Source organism: Choloepus didactylus, chromosome 1 (assembly GCF_015220235.1).
Source record: "Choloepus didactylus isolate mChoDid1 chromosome 1, mChoDid1.pri, whole genome shotgun sequence".
Classification (NCBI taxonomy): domain Eukaryota; kingdom Metazoa; phylum Chordata; class Mammalia; order Pilosa; family Megalonychidae; genus Choloepus; species Choloepus didactylus.
Window position 1 is genome coordinate 134340861 of NC_051307.1, and position 23033 is coordinate 134363893.

General features: G+C 37.8%; 1 protein-coding gene across 8 annotated transcripts in view; it reads left to right on the forward strand.

Moving 5' to 3' along the window:
- Positions 1-650: 650 nt before the first annotated feature.
- TRIM59 (tripartite motif containing 59) overlaps positions 651-23033 on the forward strand; it is a 28178-nt gene continuing 5795 nt past the window's right edge. Inside the window, exons 1-3 of one of the 8 annotated variants that reach the window (XM_037841775.1) lie at positions 651-731; positions 1675-1754; positions 12109-12211. Coding sequence is in view for 1 of the 8 variants with exons in the window: in XM_037841735.1 (XP_037697663.1) it covers positions 1413-1570; positions 1675-1750 (234 nt within the window). In the remaining 7 variants the exon portion in view is untranslated. Of the gene's footprint in view, positions 732-1334; positions 1571-1674; positions 1755-12108; positions 12212-23033 lie in introns of those variants that run through there. The other 7 variants (XM_037841735.1, XM_037841760.1, XM_037841757.1 and 4 more) reach the window with 7 other exon arrangements.

A 23033-nucleotide genomic window follows, 5' to 3' on the forward strand; every position in this document is an offset into this window, starting at 1 on the left:
TAGAAGCCCCCGACTCCTCTGCCCAGCCAAGTACTCTGGAAGGTCAGCATCCTCAGAAGTCGTGCACAAAAGGAAACTTCCGCCCACAGGAGGACGGAGCTTGCCCAAGATAGGCAGTGCTGGTGTGAATGTGCCTGCAGGGCGGGTGGAGACCTCTCTGGGCAGAGAACCCGTGAGTTAACAGTGGAAGACACTGGGCTTTAAAGTCTAGACCCAGAACGTGCCAGCCTGGCTCCATATGAAAAGTAGTTCCATCAATCTTTCTTCCAGAAACTCTCGGCCGCCCGAGCTTTGGTTCTGGCCTCGCCTCTCCTGGGGCCTTGGGCGCCATCCCGCTTCGCCTGGCGGGACTCCACCCCACCACACAAGATTGCCGCAAGCCCGCACAGCCCGAAAGGCTTCCCAAGCTGGCGAGAGGCGGCTCGCACTAAGTGCGCAGGCGCTGAAAGCTGGCCGCGGGTCTAGTGCAGAGGCTTCCAGGGCTCACCCCAACCTCGGCCAGCGCTGCCGGCAGTTTACTTTCGAACTGCGACCCGCGCAGTTTTCCATTGGTGGATGCCGCTCAATTGACTAGTGCCAGGAGCCTGCGCCTGCGTCCTGAGGCTCCGTAAGGCCCCGCCCCGTTCGGAGCGGAGGAGGGCGGGGACTACTTTCGGCTCTTAACATCTGCCGGGAGGCTGTGGGACAGTGTTTCGGCTCTCTGGAGTAGCCTGGTCTCCCAGCTCTCCGCGGTGAGTTTAAGGATGTTCTTCTCAACGTCGGGAAGGTCTCTTTTCATTCCCTGTAGCTCAGGCTGGGATACTGCGTGTGGTTGGCGGGGAGTCCCGGGGACTTGATGGTGGAGAAGGGGGCTGCTCGGTCCTGCATCCCTTCCCTCTTGTCTCAAATGAGAAGTTTGGGGAACTTCTTTTACCTCCCCGAGTATGGTGCTGCATTTCTGTGGCAGCCCTTTGTGTGGTGAGGGTGAGCGGAGCGGGACTCCACCGAACTGGTGTCCCCCGCGGGAGTGCGGGGTGGGAGGCAGCCAAGGCGGTGGAGGTTCGTTAGGAGGGAGGACGGGAGGAATTTTTATAAGCCTGCGAGGAATGGAAAGGGTCCTGCCATTTTGAGTTCCTTCTTTGAGGTCCTTCCAAGGACTTTCCAGCGGTAGGTATAATTATGCCCATTTTACAGATGTAGAGTCTTGAGTTTTGAGAGACATTAGGTAAAACTCAATCCAGGGTCCTACAATATTTAAATGGCAGAACTGAGATATGAAAAAAAAAATGTGTGTATGAGAAAAACCTAAAGTAATGTTGCAATTTTGAGCTGGCAGAATCTTTTTACTTCCGTAGATGGTTCTTGTCTTCAGTTCACTTTAAGGCATCTAAAATGACTACGAATGTTTGTTCCGTCATCACCACTGTTGGTTAATGTCGAGAGCTCCTAAGATACTTGAGGCTGTTAAAAAGTGGTCCTCTGTGACAATGTATATTTGGCCACAGGATTTTCAAGGTACAAGCGATACCTCTGCTGCTGCTCTAACAACTGCTTATGTTTGTCACTACTTTTCTAAGAACAGGAGGCATAGGTAAACATCAAAGATAGTGAAATAACCATTCATATGACATCGTATGAAGATATTTTTTGATAAGTAAATCTGAAACATTAAAGATAAAATTGTTTTTATTTTAGGATAAGAATAAAAATATCTGAAAAATTGGAGAAGATAAAAAGTATATTCTTAATTCCAAACCAGGAGCTCGATAAAGTAGGTAAGAAATTTTCAGTACATTTTTACTGAATGTGTGATTTAAACAGGTGAACTTCTTAAATCTTTTTAAAAAAATATAGTGTATCTTGGTGGTATATAAAATTCAAATCATGTAGAACGGGCATGAAGTGAAAAGTCAACAATTCTCTCATCTGAAATATTCCTTATGGGTAGTCACTGTTAACTTGTATACCCTTCCAAATTTTAAAAGGGTGTGTATATCTTATACATGAAAAGGTAACATTATATATATATACAGATTTGCAAATTACATGTATTACTTAAGATAACTGCACATTTTTTCATAATGCCTGTACGTTATTGATCTGCATTTTTTGACTAAGTAGCAGTTGCTTCAAAGCACTGGAATATGCTGTCATTTAGCTAGTCTGGCCAGGTGAAATTTTGATTTTAGAAAATATTAGCATTGACATTGCCTTTCCCATACATGATGTTAATGTTTTCCATCTTCATGTTGAAAAGTATTAAAAAAGCAATTAAAACCTCAACTTTTCACATCAGTTCCTAGATAAGTTACATTATAGTTTCACAAACCAAAAAGTTTGTGGAAACTGAGTTTGTTGTCAAAATGAAGGAAAATAGTACAAATGGGCAAAGAGATCAAATCAGATATGACCATAGGATTTTTTTTTCCTTTAACATGAAAATGTTATGGTGATCCTTCATTATTTTTGTATATTTGTATGTGACCATATTTTAAAAAATGTTGTCATGTATGTATATAGTTGGTGCAGTTATTATAATTTCTTAAGTCTTGACATGAATGAAATGTGCATTTCTCTTTATCTGTTAAGGCCGCAAAGATGTAAGCCCCAATCTGGGTGGTGGCACCTCCTGAATTTTCCCAAACATATAGCTGACTCACTTAAGTCCTGGGGCAAGTCATCTAACTAGGTGGTAAATATAATTTCCCTTCAGAGGTTGTAAAATGTAATGAATGTTTTATAAACATTTTTAGAGATGAAAGGTAGTCAAGCATTAGTGAACTAAAACTTAAAAAGCAGTTTAAACAGGAGAATGGGTAATGATATCTTTGATACTGCTTAATTCTCCATCTGTTGTTGAGGCTGGTCATCCATAAGGTGCTATTTAGACATTGTGGACGATCCATAGGAGATCAGCCCTCTGGAGAAAGATGTCATTAAAAAGTTTAGAAATTCAGAAATGTGTTTGTTTTTGAGGCTTAAACATCAGAAATTAGTGAAATAATTTATAAATAGATGATTTAGCTGCAAATTTCTTTCTGAAAAGATTTTTATATTCATATTTTTTGGTGAGTTAAAAGGAAAGCAGGGAAACTTGAATTAAGCTACAAATATTTTTTTGAACTTTTATTACTTGGATGAAAATACATTTTATTTTAATTTTTTTGCTTTTTAAAAGTATAAAAATAATACAAGTTGTTTTTCTGGCTGCTAAATACCATACAATGAATTGTTTCAACAACAGTTCGTTGGCTCATGGTTTCAGAAGCTAGAAGGCCTGCTTCTTCCCAGGGTCAGTACCGTCTGGCTGGTCAGCAAACATTGGGGTTTCTTGGCTTTTCCATCACATGGTGATGCACATGGCATCTTCTCCTTTTTCTTCCTGGTTCCCTTGACTTCTAGCTGCTCCATGAGGCTTCTCTCTGTGTGACCTTCTCTAAAAGGCCTCCAGTAATAGGATTAAGACTCACCCTGATTCAGTTGGGCGACACCTTAACCAAAGTAACTTTATCAAAAGGTCCTATTTTTTTGAGTTAACACCTACAGGAATGGATTAAGATTAAGAACATGTTTTTCTGGGGTATGTAACTCCAGGCCACCATAAGATGCTTTCCCTACCAGATATCAAAACATTGTATAGTCATTAAAATGTGATGGTACTGTAAAGAATAGAGAGACCAATGAAGCAGACCAATACATGACCCAAATTTAGTGTGTAATAACAATGGGATTTTAAATGACCAGAGATTGGACTACTTGATAAATGGTTTGGAGACATTTGACTGTATTTTTGGAAGATACTTAAAATAGATCTCTGCTTCACCATAGGCAAAAGCAAATTCCAGATTAAAGATCCAGAAACAAAGAACAAAACTGTAAAACTATTAAAGAAAAATATAAATATAAGAGGCAATGTTTATAATACATGGTAGTAGTAGCCTTAAGTAAAATGCACAAACCATAAACAAAATAAGTTATTATAGAAAAGTTAACTGTGCAATGCAGTTGAAAGACAAATGGAAGCTGGTAAGGAAATTGCAGACAAAGGAATTAATATTAATAGCTAGAATATATAAAGAACTAGAAAGTAGGAAAAAAAAAAAAAAAAAAAAGGCACCACTCCAGAACAGAAGTCCCCCATCAGAAAGAAAAAAGATAACAGTGTGGAAAAATGGGTACTGTTGAGTGTGTGTAATGTAAGTAAGTTATACCATTTTTCGAAGATGATTTTGCTATACCTAATTGAGGTTTAAATGCATATGCCCTTAGCCTAGCAGTTTTATTTCTAGATATCTATATTAGAGAAAATGCACATAGAGAAGCAGGTACAGTGATGAATAATGCAATATTCATTTAAAAACATTGAGCACCTGCTGTGTGTGTGTGTATGTGGGTATATATATTATATATTATGTATTTTATATATATATATAGATAGATTATAACTATTTCTTATATATACATAACCAATAGCAAAAGATCTGGAAGGCTAGATACTAAGCCCAAAACAACGGTTACCTTTGAAATGGATGGAGATGAGATTTGGGGATGGGAAGAGGTGAAGAAGAACTTTTTACTTTTATCAATCATCTTTGAATACTTACAGAGAGAATGTGTTACTTATGTTACAGCTTGTTTCATTTTAAAAAAAGAACTTTAGAGGTATAGGAAAATAAACTCTTAAATCCTTCCAGCCTCACTCCTCAGAGGTAATTCTCAGCTATGAGTTTGATGCATATATTTTCAGACTTACACTTTATAATGATTTAATGTATCACAATTTTGTTGGGTCTCATTTAAAAAATGAGTTTCTGGACTTGTAAAATTGAGACTTTGATCTTTGATGATTCCACCAAGACACATTTATTTTTGGCTGCACATTGAATATTTTTGTAGGATAAAACTATTGCTGAAAGAAACATTATGAACTTATTTTCATTTTAACAAATACTGCCAAATTATAGTCCCTCTGGAAGTTAAGCCCTCATTAACAGTGTATGAAATTGCCTGTATTATCACCCCCTCAATCAGTACTAGATAGTATAACTTTTAATTTTTGACACTGTAAAGGATAATACTTTTTTTTTAACCTGCATCTTAAAAATTACTGAGGTTGAGCAATTTTAAAGAAACATGATTGTATAGTTTTTCTCCATTGACCTAATTGAGGGAATTATGTTAATATACATGCCTGGAAGGAACTTTATTTGGTCCTGGTATAGTAGTCTTTTAATGTACTCCTGAATGTGTTTAAGCTAATATTGTGTTTAGGATTTTGCATCAGTCTCCATTTTGGAAATCAGTCTATTTTTAGTTTGTGCTGTCTTTGTTAGGTTTGGAATCACATTATATTGTCTTCAAAACAGTTTGCAAGCTTTCCATCCTTGTATTCCGAAGCAGTTGAAATTATTTCTGAAACTGTTTCTTGACCATTTGAAAGAACTCGCTAGAGAAAATTGTCTCTTCCCTCCCCCTTTGTTTTTCATAGTAATGCTTTTCCAATTTGTAAATCTTTTCCCATGGTTTGCTTTATCTTCTCGGTTTAGTTCTGATAATTTGAACTAATTTAGAGAATAACTCATTTCTGGTAGCTTTTGAAATATATTAGCAACAGTTATGCAAGGTCTTCTGTATAATTTTGGTTTTTCTATCTTTGGTTTATTTCCTTCTTCTCAATGGACATTTGATATTTACGGTTTCTTTTTCCTCTTGATAAGGATAGTGTTTTAACCTATTGCCATGTAACACGTTATCCTAAACCTTTATCAACTTAATATAACAAATATTAAAACATAGTGTCTCTGGGTCAGGAATCTAGGAGCTGCTTAGTCAGGTTCCTCTGGCAAGGTGCCTCATGAGGTTACATTTAAACTATTGGCTGAGGCTGAAGTCATTGCAGGACTTCACTGGGCCTGAAGTTTCTACTTGCAGGCTCTCATAATAAAGTTATTGGCAGGCTCCTTTCAGTTCCTTGTGGGCTGTTAGACTAAGAAGAGCCTTAGTTCCTTGCCGTACCATGTGGACCTCTCCATAGGGTCTGCTCACAACAGGGTAGCTTGCTTCACCCATTGAGGGATCTAAGACAGCGGGAGAGAGAAATCTTGGAAGTATTCTGTTTGTTAGGTATAAGCCCATTCTCAAGGGATCACATATACCAGGAGAATAGGGATCATTGGGGGCTATCTTAGAGGCTGCCCAAGATCATTAGGGGCCCTCTTAGAGTCTGCCTATCACAAATAGCTAAAGAATCAACTCTTGGATTTATCAAATTCTAGCGCTTTTCTGTTTTCTAATTCATTGTTTTCATTTATCTTTACTAATTATTTTCTTCTGCTTTCCTTAGGCTTATAGGTTTTTAAAAAAACTGATTTTAGGTGAATCCTTATTTTGTATACCTTCTTTTTGCTTTGTGATGCAAGTGCCTTATTTCAGCCTGGCCCTACATTTTTCCATATAGATTTTACTAAGAGTATTTTTATTTTCACGTGAATAAATTACATTTTGGCTGGATATGGATTCTTAAGACATATGCTTTTCTTTCCACACTCTATGGACATTGCTACATTGTCCTCCAGCATTCCTTGTTGCTTTAGAGATGTTCTGGTTATGTGTTGCTGTGTAGCAAATCACCCCACTACTTAGTGGCGTAAAACAAGTTACTATTATTTCTCATAATTTTAGATTGCTGGGTTCAGCTAGGGCAGTGCTTACTTGGGTTTCATGCATTCATAGTCAGATAGTGGCTTGGACTGAAGTCATCTGTTTTGGTTTGCTAAAGCTGCCGGAATGCAGTATACCAGAAGTGGATTGTTTGTTTTTTCAATGGGGATTTATTAGGTTGCAGATTTACAGTTCCAAGGCCATGAATATGTCCAGATTAAGGCATTAAGAGGTAGATACCTTCTTTGAGGAAAGGCCAATGGCATATGGGGTTCCTCTGTCACCTTGGAAGGCACACGGTGACGTCTGCTGGTCCTTTTTCTCCTGGGTTCTGGTTTCAAAATGGCTTTTTCAGTTTCCATATGTCCTTCTTTCTTCTTCCGGGGAGTTTTCTTTCTAAGCGTCTCTGAGCTCTCTGTTTCATCTGTCTTTTATCCTCTCATAGAGGACTCCAGCAAGGGACTTAAGATCCTACTTGAATGGGCTGCGTTACATCTCCATGGAAACAACCTAATCAAAAGTCCCACCCAACAATAGGTCTGCCCCCACAAGATTGAATTAAAAGGACATGGCTTTTCTGGGGTACATAACAGATTCAAACCAGCACATCATCCTAAGGCTTGGCTAACTGGATGTCCAAGATAGTTTTTTTACTCACATGTTGGGCACCTCAGTGTTCCTTTACTTGGCCTCTCTCTCCAGCAGCTTAGAAGCCTGTACTTCTTACATAGTGGTTCATGGCTCCAAGAGGCAGGAAGCTGCCTGGCTAGTAAGGGCTATACCCAGAACTGGTACTGCATCACTGGTACTGCATCCTATTGGTCATAATAGTCACATGGTGTGCTCACATTATTTTGGAACCGATCCTGTCTCTTGATGAGAGTAGCACCAAAGCCGCATTATGGAAGGACATATATGGAAAATTATTGTTGTGGCCATCTTTGGAAATTACAGTGTCTTAGAGAGGAATTCTGAGACCATTGTTTTCCTTTTCTAGGAAACTTAATTTTATTCCTCCTGGATGCTTGTAGGATTGTCATCTTTTTCTTTCAAAATTTATTATTTTTTTTTTATTGCATGTTAATAGTTAAAAGTGAAACAGCATTCTTTAGGTTTGTGATGAAAAACAGCAGTTGCCTGCCTTCACTCACCCCACTCCTGATTCTTCACTTTCTTCTCTTTTAATTGTTTCCTTGGGTATTTGCTTCTGTATTTCAGAACATATTTATACATTCCTACTATATGTATAGTGTGTGTTCTCATTTGCTAATGCTGCTGTTTTGCAAAACACCAGAAATGGATTGGCTTTTATAAAGGTAGTTTATTTGGTTACAAAGTTACAGTCTTAAGGCCATAAAGTGTCCAAGGGAAGGCATCAACAATTGGGTACCTTCACTGGAGACAGGCCATTGGCATCCAGAAAACCTCTGTTAGCTGGGAAGGCACATGGCTGGTGTCTGCTTGCTCCCAAGTTGTGTTTCAAAATGGCGTTCTCCAAAATGTCAGTGTCAGCTTTCATTGGCCAGTCTTCAAAATGTGTCTCTCAGCTGCAGCTGCTCTGAGGTCCTTCTGTTTGTGAACTTTTATAATGCTCCAGTAAACTAATCAAGACCCATGCTGAATGGGCGGGGCCACACCTCCATGGAAATAATCTAATCAAAGGTATTACCCGTAGTTGAGTGGGTCACACCTCCATGGAAACAGCTTAATCCAAAGATTCCAACCTAATCAACACTAATATGTCTGCCCCCATGAGATTGCATTAGAGAACATGGCGTTTTGGGAGACATAATACATCCAAACTGGCACATTGTGCTTTCTTGATTTTTTGTTTTTAGGGAAGATTAAGGTTTAGTTCTTTTTTTTTTTTAATTTTTAATTTTTAATATTTTAATTTTAATTTTAATTTTTATTGAGATTGTTCAGATACCATACAACTATCCAGAGATCCAAAGTGTACAATCAATTGCCAACGACACCACCATACAGCTGTGCATCCATCAACACAATAATTTTTTTTTTCAATTTTTAGAACATTTTCACTACTCCAGAAAAGAAACAAAGACAAAAAAAAGGAAACTCACATCCTCCCATACCCCTAACCATGCCCCCCCCCCATTATTGATTCATAGTTTTGGTATAGTACACTTGTTACTGTTAATGAAAGAATGTTAAAATACTACTAACTGTAGTATATAGTTTGCAATAGGTATATATTTTTTCCCTATATGCCTTTCTATTATTAACCTCTAGTTATAGTGACATACATTTGTTCTAGTTCGTGAGAGAGATTTCTGATATTTGTATAGTTAATCACAGACATTGTCCACCACAAAGATTCACTGTTTTATACATTCCCATCTTTTAACCTCCAGCTATCCTGCTGGTGACATGCATAACTCTGAGCTTACTCTTTCCACCACCTTCACACACCTTTTAGCACTGTTAGTTATTCTCATGACATGCTACCATCACCCCTGTCCATTTCCAAATATTTAAGTTCACTCTAGTTGAACATTCTGCTCATAATAAGCAATTGCTCCCCATTCTTTAGCCTCATTCTATATCCTGGTAACTTATATTTCATGTCTATGAGTTTACATATTATAATTAGTTCATATCAGTGAGACCCTGCAATATTTGCCTTTATGTGTCTGTCTTATTTCACTCAATATAGTGCCCTCAGGGTTTCTTCATCAACCCATTTCTTTTAAGATGGTTTTGTTCAAACACTATGCATTCCGTCCTAAGTAAACAACCGTTGGTTCCTTGTATAGTCACGTATTTATGTATTGAGCACCATTGCCACTCTCTATATGAGGACATTTCTTCCAGAAAGACAGACGAAGAGTCAAAGAAGGCAGAGAGGCAAAAGAAAAAGGCAAGAGAAAAAGAAAAACAAACAAACAAACAAAAAAACTTGATACCTAGAAGGTGACAAAAGGAAAAATAGCATTAACCTAAAGTAGAATAAAGAGTCAGACAACATCACCAATGCCAGGAGTCCCATACCCTTCCCCTATTCCCCACCCCCCCGTATGCATTTAGCTTTGGTGTATTGCTTTTGTTACATTAAAGGAAGCATAATACAATGTTTCTGTTAATTTTAGCCTCTAGTTTGCATTGATTGTATTTTCCCCCCAATCCCACCCTATTTTTAACACCTTGCAATGTTGGCATTCATTTGTTGTACCTCATGTAAAAACATATTTGTGCCTTTTATTACAATCGTTGAGCATCCTAGGTTTCCCTGAGTTACACAGTCCCAGTCCTTATCTTTTGTTTTTTGTTCTGGTGTCCCACATGATCCCAGCCTTCCTCTTTCAACCATGTTCAGAGTCATCTTTGTTCAGTCTACTTACATTGCTGTGCTACTATCTCCCAAAATTGTTTTCCAAACCTCTCACTCCTGTCTTTTCCTTTCTGTCTGCTGTGCTTCCTTTAGTGCTTCCTGAAGAGCAGGTTTTTTGTTCACAGACTCGGTTATTGTCTGTCAGAGAATATTTTAAGCTTTTCCTCATATCTGAAGGATAGTTTTGCCGGATATAGGATTCTTGGTTGGTGGTTTTTCTCTTTCAGTATCTTAAATATATCACCCCACTTCCTTCTTGCCTCCATGGTTTCTGTTGAGAAATCCACACATAGTCTTATCAAGCTTCCTTTGTATGTGATAGATCGTTTCTCTCTTGCTGCTTTCAGGATTCTCTCTTTATCTCTGATGTTTGATAATCTGATTATTAAGTGTCTTGGCGTAGGCCTATTCAGATCTGTTCTGTTTGGGGTATGCTGCACTTCTTGGATCTGTAATTTTATGTCTTTCATAAGAGATGGGAAATTTTCATTGTTATTTCCTCCATTATTGCTTCTGCCCCTTTTCCCTTCTCTTCTTTTGGGACACCAATGACACGTAAATTCTTGCTTTTTGTTTTGTCTCTAAGTTCCTGGAGACGTTGCTTGTATTTTTCCATTCTTTTCTCTATCTGTTCTTTTGTGTGTAGGCTTTCAGTTGCCTTGTTCTCCAGTTCCTGAGTGTTTTCTTCTGCCTCTTGAGATCTGCTGTTGTCTGTTTCCAGTGTGTTTTTCACCTCTTGTGTTGTGCCTTTCATTTCCGTAGATTCCGCCAGTTGGTTTTTTGGATTTTCAAGTTCTACCTTATGTACGTCCTGTGTTTTCATTATATGGTTCATCTCTTTTGCCATATCTTCCCTAAACGTTTTGAATTCACTTATTATTAGTTGTTTCAATTCCTGCATCACAGTTGAAGTGCAAGTTTGTTCCTCTGACTGGGCCAAAACCTCATTTTTCTTGGTGTAGGTTGTAGTTTTCTGTTGTCTAGGCATGGTTTCCTTGGTTACCCCAGTCAGGCCTCCCCAAACCAGAATGGACTAAGGTCCCAAAAAGAAGAAATATTCAGTATCCAGTTTCCCTGAGGGTATGTCTTAGAAAATTGGTACACCCTCTGATGCCTCTGGTCACTGTGCTTTTCTGCCCAGAAGGTGGCGCCTGTTAGCCTGTAATTCTTGACTGGTGTAAGGAGGTGTGGCTCTTTTTCCCCAAGTTCTGAATGAAAGGCAGGTAGTAGAACTGGGCCCCACCCCTGTCCTCTTAGAGAAGATAGATGCCCTAGGGGGAGGTCATTAGCATTTCAGTGGTCTCTCTCTGCCTGTGCTATCTCCACCCTTGTCTGGGTCACAGAACTGGGAACTGAAAATGGCTGAGGCTTTCTCCACTGAGTTGAAAAAGGAACAGAGCTAGTCTGAGGTGACCCTCCAGCTCCCCAAGGTCAGTCATCACCCAAAGCCTCTGTCTACTTGTTGGGGATTCGTACCTTGTAGTGAGCAGTTCACACTTGCTAATTAAAACCCCAGTTGGAGCTCAGCTGAGCTATATTAGCTTGCTGGGAGAGAGCTTCTGTCTGGCACCAAGAGGCTTTGAAGCTCGGGCTGTGGGGGAGGGGTCTCCCGATTTGGATCCACAGTTCTTACTTACAAATTTTATGCTGTGATCTTGGGCATTCCTCCCAATTCAGGTTGGTGTATGATGAATGGATGGTCACGTTTGTCCCCTGCAGTTATTCTGGATTATTTACTAGTTGTTTCTGGTTTTTTTTAGTTGTTCCAGGGGGTCTGCTTTGCTTCCACTCCTCTCTATGCCGCCATCTTAGATCCTCCCAGGTTTAGTTCTTAAACAACAGTTTCCTTCCCTTATACCCTCCCCCACAATATGATTTTATCACCCTTTTTTATAAAATTAATATTTAATATTTACATTATTATGACTGTTAATATTACAACTGAACCTTATAAAGTACTATAGTGTTTCCTCTCTTCATGATTCCTTCTTTCCCTTTTCCTGAATTTAGTTTCTTATTCTCAGTAAGTTCAAACACATGAGGTATTGTCATTTCCATTTTTTTTTTCTTTTTTTTACTTAGAGACAGCCCTCTGAGTCTTTGTTGTCTTCTTCCAGATGACTTGTTTCTAGGATTCTGCACAGTTGTCCTGGACTTTGTTTCACCATTATCCTGGTGCATATTCCTGCTTTTCTTCCTGCAGTAGCTTCTTTAGAAGGGGTAGGTATTCACTTTTGAGACCTTATGTGCCAGAAACTATCTTTATTCTACCCTCAAAACTGATTGATAGATTTTATGGGTATAGAATTTCATTTTGGAAGCCATTTTTCCTGAGAGTATTAAAGGCATTGCTTTTTTTCTTTTAGCTTCCAGTGTTGTTGAGAAATCTGATACTTTTATGTGACATGTGTTTTTACTGTCTGGAAGCTTTGAGAATCTCCTTTTTTTCCTCAGTGTTTTGATATTTTGTAGGTGGATTTTTTTACTTTGCTGTGCTGGCAACTTTTCATTCTGGAAACTCATTTTCTTCAATTCTAGGAAATTTTCTTGCATCATTTATTTTATCGTTTCTTTCATCATTTATTTTATCGTTTCTTTCCTTCTGTTTTTGTTCTTTTTTTCTGGAACTCTCCTGTTTAGTTATTGAATTTGCTGGACTGATCCTTGTAATTTTTTATATTTTCTGACTGTTGGTTTTTTTTGTTGTTATTGTTTTCTAAGTGATTTTTCCAACTATATGATTCAACTCTTCAACTGACTTTTTTTCCTGATCATTTTTAGTTACCAAGAGCAAGTTCTTTGTTCTCAGAATATTCTTTTTTTGTATAAACACCCTGTTCATATTTAATGGAAATCTTTCATCCCTGTTGAGGATATTGATATTTTGTTTTGAAGTTTATTCTGTTTCTTACATTATTTTTGTTTTCTGAGTTTCCTTTCTCTGTTAGCTATTTTTGTTCTCTTTCCTACATGTTGGAGGCTTTCCTTAAATTCCTGGTGACTTGTTTGTTCTTGAATAATTAAGAGGTGGCAAGTTGCTGAACCTGTTTATGTAATGGGACATTTCAACTAGAGGGCTTCATTGTAGGGTGGCCATTGTCAAAGTGTGGTCTGGGGATTCTTCTAGGGGGTCTCTTGAGATCTTACAGGCCCAAACTTTTCATAATAATACTATTGATATTAAGATATTGTTTGCCTGTTTCACACTCATTCACTTACATGCATACAGTGGAATTTTCCAAAGGCTATATGATCTCTGATAAGGCAGTAGATCAAATGTAGAGACAGATGTGGGGATCCAGCTGTCTCCTATTAAGCCAAACATTAAAGAAGTTTGGAAAAATGAAAACAGTGCCACTCTCCTCACTGCTTTTTTTTTTTTTTAATACAATTATTTAAAGAAAAACAGTGAACATGTATTACTTTCAAATAAATTACTAAATATTCTAAAAATTTTTTAAACTGTAAATGGATCCTAAGACTAGAGTTGGAGAACCCATACTATAGCATGAGCAAATGGCTACCAGGTTTAAGTTGGGGGAATTCCCCCAAATTGTCAGTGTCTGTAAATATTTTCTCTTGGGTCAGTTAGTTCCCTCAAAGGGAAATCTCCCAGTTGCCTGTCGGGGGGATATAAGCAGGTTTCTAGCATTTAGGAGAAAGTGAGCTGGGGGTAGAATTCTCATACTGAACTGCATAATACAGTAGCCACTAGCCACATGTAGCTATAAAATTAAGAATTTAGTTCTTTAGTAGCATTAGCCACATTTCAAGAGTTCTGTTGCCACATGTGATTGGTGGCTACCATATTGGACAGCATGGATATAGCACATTTCCATAGTTCCCAGTTTTATTGGACTGTTGGACAGTGATGCCTTTGAATGTCAGTTTTCACTTTGGTGTTTCATCCTTACTGCGGCTGTATATGGAGTCTATAAGTCTAGAACCTATATGATCAAACCTTTCAAGAACCTTTGGGGAAACAAATAATCCTTACAATTTAACATCCTGGAATTAGCTACACTGCCATTTACAAAATTTTTTCCTTTATATATATATATATATATATATATATATATATATATATTGTGAACTTTAGCATATATACATAACAGTGATAACTTTCAGAGTTCAATTTCATGAGTAGTTAGAGAACAAATTTCAAAGAATGTCATGGGTCACAGTTTCACAACTTCTGCCATTTCTGTTATTGTAAAATAAAACATACATACAGAGAATTGTCATCTCTTGATGTACAGCTCAACAAACAGTCATATAGGTAATTTCAAAAATTGTTATTGGTTACAGTTCCACAGTTTCAGTTCTTTTCTTATTATGCAATACAAAGTATATACAGAAAGGTGAAGACCTTCAAGGTACAAGTCAATGAGTAGCTATAGAACAGATTTCAAGGATTTAATAGGTTACAGTTCCACCATGTCATTTACCTCCTTTCAGCCATTCTAACACCCCAGAATCCAAAATATTATATATATATATAATTATATGAAGTTTCATTATTCATAGACCTTTGTTAAATCGTTTCTGCAGCTTCCTCTCACTTAATCTTTTCTCCATCTTCAGGGGTGCCTAGGCAGTGAGCACTTTAACTTGTCCGTATTGAAAGGAGGTGTCGACATTATGGGGAAGGGGCCAAATCTCTTAGTTGATCTAAAAGAGGCTGTTGCCTCTGGGTTTTAGGACTTGTCTCATATAGGAACCCTCTGGTGGATTTAAGTTTCTGAAAGGTAGAACCTAGTGAGTGCATCTTTTATAGAGTCTCAGATAGGCACCTAGGTATTTGGGGACTACTTTTGGTAAGAGTATGGCATAATGTGGACATTTGGGATGTCTAGCTGGAGCTTGCATAAGAGAAACCTCCAGGAAAGCTTCGATTCTATTTGGGATCTCTCAGCCACTGTGAACTCAGCTTGGTACCTGTCTTTTTTCCCCCCTTTTGGTCAAGTAGGCATTTTCAATCCCTCACTGCCAGGGCCAGGCTTATTCCTGGGAATCATGTTCCATGTTGCCAGGGAGATTCATTCCCCTCGGAGTCATGTCTCTCGTGGTGGTGGTGGTGGGGAGGTGGGAGTTGGGTGGTGTTAATGAATTTATTTGCTGAGTTGGGCTTAGAGAAAGGCCATATCTGAGCAACAAAAGAGGTTCCCTGGAGGTGCGTCTTAGGCAGAATTATAGGAGGGCTCAGCCTCCTATTTACAACTCTAAATTTCACAAGAGCAAGCCTCAAGTTGAGGGTTTGATTAAGTTTGTAGGTTCCTAACTTTACTTAATATATATTCTATCCCAAGATAAAGGGTCAGTTTCTTACATTATCTTCACTTAGTTGTACAATCATCATCACTCTCAACTTTAAACAATTCTCATAACATAAGACATCCCAGAGCTCTTATCAGCTGCTAATTATTCATCCCTAGTATTAGTGTAGAGTTGGTAAGATGCTCCTATTGAATATATTCATTAATACATAATGGGTAGTTTTTCCATACCACTCTGTTGTTAACCCTCTGCACCAGCGTCATACCTTATATCATGCTAACACTTACTTAGGTTTGTGGTGCTACTCTGTGGGTTACATGCCTTTAAACAGCTATTTGCAAATATGGTTGCCTTCAGTGCGTCACTGATACTTTTAAATCCGTTAATGAACCATAGTCACGCTTGTCCATTCCCATACCATTAAGATCACCCTCACCCATGAATCTTGAAGACGATTGTATAAAAATGTAGCTTGTGAGGGGTGACAGTGTGATTGGGAAAGCCGTATGGACCACACTCCCCTTTGCCAGTGTTTGGATGAATGAGTAGAAAAATGGGGGCAAAAAAAAAAAAAAAAAGGGCACCCAGTGTTCTTTTTCACTTTAATTTTTATTCTTATTATTTTTGTGTGTGTGCTAATGAAAATGTTCAAAAATTAATTTTGGTGATGAACGCACAACTATATAATGGTACTGTGAACAATTGAATGTACACTTTGCATGACTATATGGTATATGAATATATCTCAATCAAAATAAATTTAAAAAAAAGATCACTCTCAATGTCATATCTGTACATATTAGATTATTGTTCCCCCTTTACTAGCTTCTGACTATTTCTAGGTCCCCTATATTCTACATTATAAGATATTTTACATTTTTCAGAGCTCACATTAGTGGTAACATACAATGTTTCTCCTTTTATGTCTTGGCTTATTTCACTCAGCATTATGTCTTTAGGTTTCATCCATGTTGTCATATGTTTCACAACCTTGTTCCTTCTTACTGCTGTGTAGTGTATACCACATTTTCTTCATCTGCTCATCTGTTGAAGGACATTTGGATTGTTTCCATCTCTTGGAAGTTGTGAACAATGCCACTCTGAACATTGGTGTTCAAATGTCTGTTCATGTCACTGCTTTCTGATCTTCTGGGTATATACTGAGAAATGAAATTGCTGGATCATAGGGTAACTTGATATCTGGTTTTCTGATGAACTGCCAAACTGTCTTCCAGAGTGACTGTACCATTATATAGTCCCACCAGCAATGAATAAGAGTTGCAATTTCTCCACATCCTTTCCAGCATTTATAGTTTCCTGTTTGTTTAATGGCAGCCATTCTTTTTGCATCTTCCTAATAGCTAGTGAAGATGAACATTTTTTATGTGTTTTTTACCATTTGTATTCCCTCTTCAGAAAAATGTGTTTTCATATCCTTTTCCTGTTTTATAATTGGGCTGTTTGTACTATTGTCGTTGTGTTGTAGGATTTCTTTATATGTGCAAGATATCAGTCTCTTATCAGATACATGGTTTCCAAATATTTTCTCCCCTTGAGTTGGCTGCCTCTTTACCTTTTTGACAAATTCCTTTGAGGCACAGAAGCTTTTAATTTTGAGGAGTTCCCATTTATCTATTTTTTCTTCTTTGTGCTTTGGGTGTAAGGTCTAAGAAGCAACCTCCTAAATACTAGGTCTTGAAGATGTTTCCCTACATTATCTTCTAGGAGTTTTATGGTACTGTCTCTTACATTGAGGCCTTTGATCCACTTTGAATTAATTTTTGTATAAGGTGTGAGGTAGGGGTCCTCTTTCATTCTGTTGGATATGGATATCCATTTCTCCTAGCCCCATTTGTTAAAGAGACTGTTCTGTCCCAGTTCAGTGAATTTGGGGGCCTTATCAAATATCAGTCAGCCATAGATCGTGGGTCTATTTTCGAATTCTCAATTCAGTTCTGTTGATCAGTATGTCTGTCTTTGTGCCAATATCATGGTGTTTTGACTACTGTGACTTAACAGTAAGCTTCAAAGTCAGGAAGTGTGAGTCCTCCCACTTCATTTTTCTTTTTTAGAATGTTTTTAGCAATTCAAGACATCTTTCCCTTCCAAATAAATTTGATAACTAGCTTTTCCAGTTCTGCAAAGTAGGTTGTTGGAATTTTGATTGGAATTGCATTGAATCTGAAGATCAGTTTGGGTAGGAGTGATATCTTAACGATGTTTAGCCTTCCTATCCATGAACATGGAGTATTTTTCCAACTCTCTAGGTCCCCTTCTATTTCTTTTAGTAAAGTTATGTAATTTTCTATGTAGAGGTCTTTTACATCCTTAGTTAAGTTTATTTCTAGGTACTTAACTTTTTAGTTGCTATTGAGAATGGAATCTTTTTCTTGAGTGACTTCAGTTAGATCATTTCTAGTGTATAGGAACATTGCTGACTTTTGTGCATTAATCTTGTATCCCGCCACTTTGCTAAATTTGTTTATTAGCTCAAGTAGCTGTGTCGTTGATTTCTCAGGGTTTTCAAATATAAGATATATCATTTGCAAATAATGAGATTTTTACTTCTTCCTTTCCTGTTTGAATACCTTTTATTTTTTTGTCTTGCTGGATTGTTCTGGCTAGAACTTCTAGCACAATGTTGGATAATAGTGGTGACAATAGGCATCCTTGTCTTGTTCCTGATCTTAGAGGGAAGGCTTTCATTCGCCATTGAATAGAATACTGGTTGTGGGTTTTTCATATGTGCCCTTTATCATATTGAGGAAGTTGCCTTCAATTCCTTCCTTTTGAAGTGTTTTTATCAAAAAAGGATACTAGATTTTGTCGAATGCTTTTTCAGCATCTATTGTGATGATCATTTGATTTTTCCCTCTTTATTTGTTAACGTGTCGTATTACATTGATTGATTTTCTTATGTTGAACCACCCTTGCATGCCTGGAATAAACCCCACTTGTTCATGGTGTATGATTTTTTTAATGTGTCTTTGGATTCGATTTTCAAGTATTTTCTTGAGAATTTTTACATCTGTATTCATTAGGGAGACTGGCCTGTAGTTTTCTCTTCTTGTTGTCTTTATCTGGTTTTGGTATTAGAGTGATGTTGGCTTCATAAAATGAGTTAGGTAGTGTTCCACTTTCTTTAGTTTTTTGAAAGAGTTTAAGTAGGATTGCTGTCAGTTCTTTTTGTAAAGTTGGGTAGAATTCCCCTGTGAAGCCATCTGGCCCTGGGCTTTTATTTGTAGGAAGCTTTTTGATGACTGATTGGATCTCTTTGCTTGTGATTGCTTTGTTGAAGTCTTCTGTTTCTTCTTGGGTCAATCTAGGTTGTTCATGTGTTTCCAGAAAATTATCCATTTCCTCTAAATAATCTAGTTTGTTGGCACACAGTTGTTCATAGTATCCTCTTATGATTTTTAAAATTTCTTTGAGATCCGCAGTAATGTCTCATTGTATTTTATTTGTCTCATTTATTATTTTGTTTATTTGGGTCTTCTCTCTTTTTGACTTTGTCAGTCTAGCTAAGGTTTATCGATCTTGTTGATAGTCTCAAAGAACCAACTTTTGGTTTTATTCTATTGTTTTTTTGTTCTCCATATTATTTATTTCTGCTTTAATCTTTTTTTTCTTCTACTTGCTTTAGGGTTAGTTTGTTGATCATTTTCTAGCTTCTTCAGTTGTTCCATTAGTTCTTTGATTTTAGCTCTTTCTTCTTTTTTAATATATGCCTTTAGAGCTATAAATTTCCCCCTCAATACCGCCTTTGCTCCATCTCATAAGTTTTGATATGTGTTATTCTCATTTTCATTTGTCTCTAGATATTTACAGTTTCTCTTGCAATTTTGTCTTTGACCCACTGATTGTATAGGAGTGTGTTGTTTAACCTCCAAATATTTGTGACTGTTTTATATCTTTGATGGCTAGTAACTTCTAGTTGCATTCTATAGTGGTCACAGAATGTGTTTTGAGTAATTCAGTCTTTTTAAATATATTGAGGCTTGTTTTATGTCCTAGCATATGATCTATCCTAGAGAAAGTTCCGTAAGCACTAGAGAAGAATGTATATTCTGGTAATTTGGGATGTAATGCTCTATATATGTCTGTTAAGTCTAATTCATTTATCACATTGTTTAGTTTCTCAGTTTCCTTATTGGTCCTCTGTCTGGTTGATCTATCTATTAGAGAGAGTGATGCATTGAAGTCTTCCACAATTATTGTGGAAACATCTATTGTTTCCTTCAGTTTTGTCAATGTTTGTCTCATTATACTTCAGAGCACCTTGATTGGGTGCATAAACATTTATGATTGTTATTTCTTCTTGGTGAATTGTCCCTTTTGTTAGTATATAATGTCCTTCTTTGACTCTTATGAGATCCTTGAATTTAAAATCTATTTAATCTGAAATTAGTATTGCTACCCCTGCTTTCTTTTGGCTGTAGCTTACATGGAATAATGTTTTCCATCCTTTCACTTTCAATTTCTTTGTGTCTCTGGGTCTAAGATAAGTTGCTTGTGAACAACATGTTGATGGTTCATATTTTTAAATCCGTTCTGCCAATCTGTATCTTTTAATTGGGGAGTTTAATCCATTCACATTCAGTGTTATTACTGTGAAGGCAGTTCTTGGATCCGCCATCTTATCCTTTGGTTTTTATTTGTTAGATGTAGTTTTCCCCACTCTCTCTTTATTTCCTTTAAGGTATCCTTTCTAAAACTCTTCAGTTCTGTGACTTTCTCCAGACCTCTCTTTCCTTTCTTTTTATCTCAGCCAGTAGAGCTCCCTTTAATATTTCCTGTAGGGCAGTTCTCTTGTTAGCAAATTCTCTCAGCATTTGTTTGTCTGTGAAAATTTTAAGCTCTCCCTCAATTTTGAAGGAGAGTTTTGAAGGAGAGTTTTGCTGGATAAAGTATTCTTGCTGGCAGGTTTTCTCTTTCAGAGTTTAAATATGTCGTACCACTGCCTTCTTGCTTTTATGGTGCCCTCTGAGTAGTCAGTACTTAGTCTTACTTTGTTTCCCTAGTATGTAGTGAATTGCTTCTCCCTTGCTGCTTTCAGAACTTTTTCCTCCTCTTCAGCAGTTGACAATCTGATCAGAAGATGTCTTGGAGTGGGTTTGTTTGGATTTATTCTATGTGGAGTTTGTTGGGCATCTTTGATTTGCCATATTTATGTCATTTAGAAGGGTTAGGAAGTTTTCCCCAATAATGTCTTTGAATAATTTTCCTAGCTCTTTTCTCTTCCCCTTCTGGAACACCAATGATTCTTATATTTGTGAGCTTCTGCTTCTTGTTGTCCATCACTTCCCTGAGATCCATTTCAAATTTTTCCATTTTTTTCACTATTCATTCTTTTCTGCTTTCACTTTCTAACATCCTGTCCTCGAGTTCACTAATTCTTTCCTTTACCTCTTCAAATCTGGTGTTATGTGTCTCAGGATTCTTTTTAATTTGATCAACCGTATCTTTTATTTCCATAAGATCTGCTTTTTTTGTTTTTTTAAATTTACTTTTGCAGATTCTTCTTTATGCTCTTCTAGAGTCTTCTTCATGTCTTTTATATCCTGAGCCATAATATTGGTGTTTGTGAGTACTTCTTTGATTAATTGCTTCAAGTTCTGTGTCTCCTATGGCTTTTTAATTTGGGCATTTGGGTTATCCATATCTTCTGGTTTCTTTATATGCTTTATAATTTTCTGTTGTTTTTGGCCTCTTGGCATTTACTTATCTTGATAGGGTTCTTTTAGGATATGCAGGCTTAATTGAACATTTATCTATAACTTGACAGAACTACAGCTTAGTGGAGGGCACTTTCCCTGACCTACCAGCAGATGGCACTCCTGAGCCACCTCTTACCCTCAAGACAGTTCTCCCCAAATTTGTCTATGCACTGAGTGAGGGTCCAAACCACGTGGAGGTCCAGTCAATGCACTAATATTCCGTGTGCACTGGGGGCCCCAGCCCTGTGGGTGTGGGGCATGCCTTGCTTAGTTTGGCTGGGCGTCTGCTCCAGGACACAGTGGTCCTGGCTGTCCTGGGGCTGCAGGTTGAGTACTCAGGGGCTGCAGGGGGGTGCATGTCTCACCTTCCAGCTCAGATGCCCTACAGCTCCTGTCTGCTGTGCACACACGAGTCCCTGGGACTGGGGGAGGGCTCCTGGCACTTGTGTGCAGCACCCCTGCCTCTAGGCTGTGCACACTGTAGGCTTCAGTGGAGGAAGAGTGGATGCCGTCATATGCCCATCAAATCCCTAATTCCCTCAAGGAAGGTCTCTGCTGCTGGACCGTGAATGGTTGTCTCCCAGCCAGCTTGCAAAGATGGCTGCATGGGGCATGGAAAGCTACCCCGTTCCATGATCGTCAGCCTGCTCCAACGGCCAGTCCCAGGCTTGGGGTCTCCTGGCCATGGGTCTGTGAAGGGTTATTACTCATGCCAGGTGCTGAGCAGGGTGCCTGGGGTGTGGAAGGTCACTCCCCTCTCACTGTCAGCTGGCTCCAGCCACCTGTTCCCCAGCGGTGTTCCAGGCCCAACACTCACCCGTCTTTGAATGCAGCCTCTCGGTTTCTCCAAGTGCACACTCGCTGTGGGTGTAGAAGTACCTGCCTAGCTGGTGGAATCCTGAAACTGCTGTTCCGGAGTGCTTTCTGTCCTTTATCTCGTGTTTTTCATGGAGGAGAATTTTGCTCTGTCCCAATCTGCCATCTTGGATCTTCCGCAGTTGATCATTTTCTAGCTTCCAGAATTTAGATTTCCATCTCATGTCTGCATCTTCTGCTTTCCTGTTGTCTTTATCCATGTGTTTGTGTCTTTTAAATTTCCTCATGATCCTTTTAGGGATGTTTCAAAAGGGGTGGCGATGAAACACTTGTATTTAATCTTCTATGTTTAACTGGTTTTCTAGAATTCTTTCCTTATCCCTATAGTTTACAAACTTTATCAGAATGTTTTTTTGTCTTAGTTTTCTAATCTGCATGTTCTGTCTTAAAATTTTTTTTGTTTTCCTTTTGATTTTTTCTCTTTCAGAATGCCAACTATAAGACTCTTTGTTGCTTGGCTTTCATATTTATTTTCTCTAATAGCGTTTATTTTTTTATTCTACTACATTCCTTTGTGATTTTTCTCAATCCTATTTTATAGTTTTTTTTTTTTTTTTTTTTTTTTAATGTTTTGTTTTGGTAGTGGCCTTGGACAATAAATGGGTGTTAATAAAAAAGGTTGTATGAAAGGATCTTATTTTAATCAATGTTTTCATCTGCATTAAATTGTTAAATACCTTTTCATGTGTTATTTTCTTCATGTTTGTTATTATTTTTTTATTGTGATTCTTTTTCGTCTTGCATTTATTTTATTTTAAGATGCCCAGTATTTCAAGTGATTCTTGACTTTTTTTTAAGGTTGAAATTTTGGTGTGTCAAAAATTTGTGTGCCAAGACTGTTTCTTAGTTGTGTACATATACTGCTTAAAATTTTTTTTTTTAAATTGGTTTCTTTGGAGGTTCTTAGGATATTAGGTTTTTTTGTATGTTTGTTTTTTTTTGTTTTTTCTGTTCAGACCATTTTCAGCTCAGTGGTCTGCTTTATTTCTTTGAATGTGAGAGATTTTAGCTTGAGTTTTATAATACAAGCAACCCACAAAACATACCAATAGGATGATATTAGGAAGTTGGTGATCAGGCAGCTTAACAGATATTTCACCTTTTATTTAGGTGAAAAGATATTTTTATCTTTAAAAATATTTATGAAACTTACATATAGCATAAATCCAAAT